Below are 2,942 nucleotides of genomic sequence, written 5' to 3'. Positions count from 1 at the left end.
GGATGGGAATAATTTTTGCTATTTTCCAAGCGCTGGGAAAAGAACCGCTACTCATAGACAATCTAAAGATGATAGTAAGGTATTTAGAAACCCACTCAGCATACCTTTTTAAAAATTCATTCGGAATTTCGTCTGGACCTGGGCTCTTTTTTGAGTCGATGTTAAGTAGAAGGTTAAAAACTCCTTGCTCACTTATATCTAAGTTATTGATGGGAGGATTGTGGGAATAATCACTAAAGCTTGGCAAATTTCCATCATCGTTGGTGAAAACGGATGAAAAAAAGGTGCTAAAATTTTCAACACTCTGCTTTTCATTTTTTGGGTCAGAGGCATGCTGCTGGAACTTAGCCGAAGGGTTGACGTACCGCCAGAACTTCTCAGGTGCCTCGCTAAGGAATTTTTTAAGTGTTATACTATAAAACCTTTCTTTAGACTCTCTAACTAGACGCCTCAGCTCCCGACTCAATCGCTGAATGCAAGTTTTTTTTTCTACACCTGTACCATGTGAACTCGCTCGTCTCCGCTTCAGTTGTCGTTTTGCGTGGATTATTTCCCTTGTAATCCAAGGATTTTTGTTCGCGATTTTTTTAGGGCGCTTTGGTATAAATCGCTCAATACACCGTAACGTCATGCTTGAAAAATAGTCCCATAACGTGTCTGGGCTAGCATCTGATTGGTAAAGAAACATAAAATCATCAAACGATTGTTCAAGGCAATCAAGTACGCTTACATCATCAGCACTTCTAAAATCCAAAAACATCTTTCTTGAATGACTGTGCGATTTTTCTGGGGTAACATTCAATGAGACGAGTACCATCCTATGATCGGATAGGCCTTCTTCGGTTTCACATTTCGAAAAATATGGTTTTAAACTCTCGGAAACAAAAACTAGATCTAAAATTGTTGACGTTGTTGAACATACTCTAGTGTAATCTGTTACCACCTGGGATAAGTTATAGCAAAATACAAGTTCTAATAATTGATCGCAACTAGCTACTTCCGCCGTTCCATGAGAATATGATGACCAGTCAATCCCAGGTAAATTAAGATCTCCCAGTAACAAAATGTTGTCTCCGTAACGTAAATTGGAATCCATGTAGCCCCTTAGTTTTAACAGCATTTCAACTGGCGAATTCGGGGCTCTGTACACGCCACCAATATAAACTGTACGGTTATTCAATTTTGTCTTGATCCATAATGCTTCTACATCCCGTACTTCCTCAAGGACTTCAAATTTGATGTTATTTTTAATCATAATAGCAACTCCGCCTCCCCTTCCCTCTCTATCTTTTCTTATTATTGAATAATTCGGTGGAGTAACTTCGGAGTTTAAGATATTTTCATGAAGCCATGTCTCGGTAATTACGGCCACTTCAGGATCGTGCTCTAGCATTATGCTTTCGAACGCGTCAACCTTGTTTGCAATACTTCTGGCGTTTATGTTTAATATTTTAAAACATGCTGAATCATTTTGTTTTAGTCACTCGTTATTTGCTTCCGGTGGCACGCGACACTTGTATCTCTCATTGCTGACTTCATTCCAGGCGTACAGAACATTGTTAAGCCACAGCTTATCAAAGACTAGATTGACTTTGGCACCGTTTTTCCTCTGCTCTGCGGTTGAATTCCACAGGTTCTTTCGAAGCTCAACAACCCTCTTGGAATAGTCTTCATTGATGCTAATTTGGGTACCTTTAAGTTTGACACTGTTTTTCATGATAGCCATTTTCTCTTTAAAATCCCCAACTGTAAGTATTACAGGGCGATCTCTACCAGTCATCTTTTTTCCAAGTCGATGTATACGTTGGATAGAGTTCAGTTTTTGACCTAGTATAGCGTCAAACACCTCATTGTTGATTTTCCTCATTAGTACATCCTCGTTTTCAGAAGACTCTTCCTTAATTCCCCTTACGATAACGTTATTTCGTCGTGAACGATTTTCTAAGTCATCAATTTGTTTTACAAGAGTATTTATTTCGACATCGTAGCCACTAACAGAGTTTTCAAGTTTAGCAAGCCTGTTCTCAGTTTCACCTACGCTCTCAAGTTTTTTTTCTATCGCAAGTAGCCTGTTTTGCATTTGTAGCATACTTTCTTCCGAAGAAGTCTGTTTTACTTGTACCTCAGTAATTTTAGCAAGGATCTCCTTTTGTGTCCGAATCATATCATTAAACATTTCTTGCGTAATAGGCCCAGGGTTTTCCTCCACATCTCCAGCTAGTATGAGCAACAGGCCTGCTACAGAGAAACAATCGCGTACACAAGCTGCAATTGTGTGTGGACACGGCAACACAATCAAACAGAGGTAATCGCTGTGAAAAACATGTTTTCTATCACCAACCTGCATGAGTAGTGGTACATTAGGCGACATCATCACGGCTGGGTTGCCGTGTCCACTGACGCCCGCAGCCGCTTGCGTTTCCTTTATAGGCAGTGGTGGCGCTGCTTCTTGAAGTTCTTCTGACGTCATCGTGCCCGTGAAGGGTGCGCTGTAGATGTTGGCCACGTGTAGCAACTGCAGATGAGCGATGTCAGCGCGATATCCGATAGGCGATGAAGACGACGTTTGGCCCGAAGCGATGAGTAGGCACCAAGTGCAAACCTGCATGAGTAGTGGTACATTAGGCGACATCATCACGGCTGGGTTGCCGTGTCCACTGACGCCCGCAGCCGCTTGCGTTTCCTTTATAGGCAGTGGTGGCGCTGCTTCTTGAAGTTCTTCTGACGTCATCGTGCCCGTGAAGGGTGCGCTGTAGATGTTGGCCACGTGTAGCAACTGCAGATGAGCGATGTCAGCGCGATATCCGATAGGCGATGAAGACGACGTTTGGCCCGAAGCGATGAGTAGGCACCAAGTGCAAACCTGCATGAGTAGTGGTACATTAGGCGACATCATCACGGCTGGGTTGCCGTGTCCACTCCTTTCGTCGTAAGATAGGTAC

The 2,942-nt window shown here is 42.6% G+C and overlaps 1 protein-coding gene across 1 annotated transcript; it reads right to left on the bottom strand.

The window, feature by feature from the left end:
* Positions 1 to 343: 343 nt before the first annotated feature.
* On the bottom strand, positions 344 to 2,635 carry LOC115320519. Its single transcript, XM_040215912.2, has one exon. It carries the CDS (start codon positions 2,633 to 2,635, stop codon positions 1,481 to 1,483), a length of 1,155 nt encoding a protein of 384 aa, XP_040071846.2. The 3' UTR covers positions 344 to 1,480.
* Positions 2,636 to 2,942: the final 307 nt, after the last annotated feature.

Source organism: Ixodes scapularis, unplaced genomic scaffold (genome assembly GCF_016920785.2).
Source record: "Ixodes scapularis isolate PalLabHiFi unplaced genomic scaffold, ASM1692078v2 PGA_scaffold11__112_contigs__length_91849675, whole genome shotgun sequence".
Taxonomy (NCBI): Eukaryota; Metazoa; Arthropoda; class Arachnida; order Ixodida; family Ixodidae; genus Ixodes; species Ixodes scapularis.
Note: the sequence above shows the minus strand (reverse complement) of the source record. Positions and strands in the feature narration are given on the sequence as shown.

What these genes read in the sequence shown, in the direction of transcription:
- LOC115320519 (XM_040215912.2), bottom strand. Translation starts at nt 2,635, where the DNA reads ATGATGTCGCCTAATGTACCACTACTCATGCAGGTTTGCACTTGGTGC.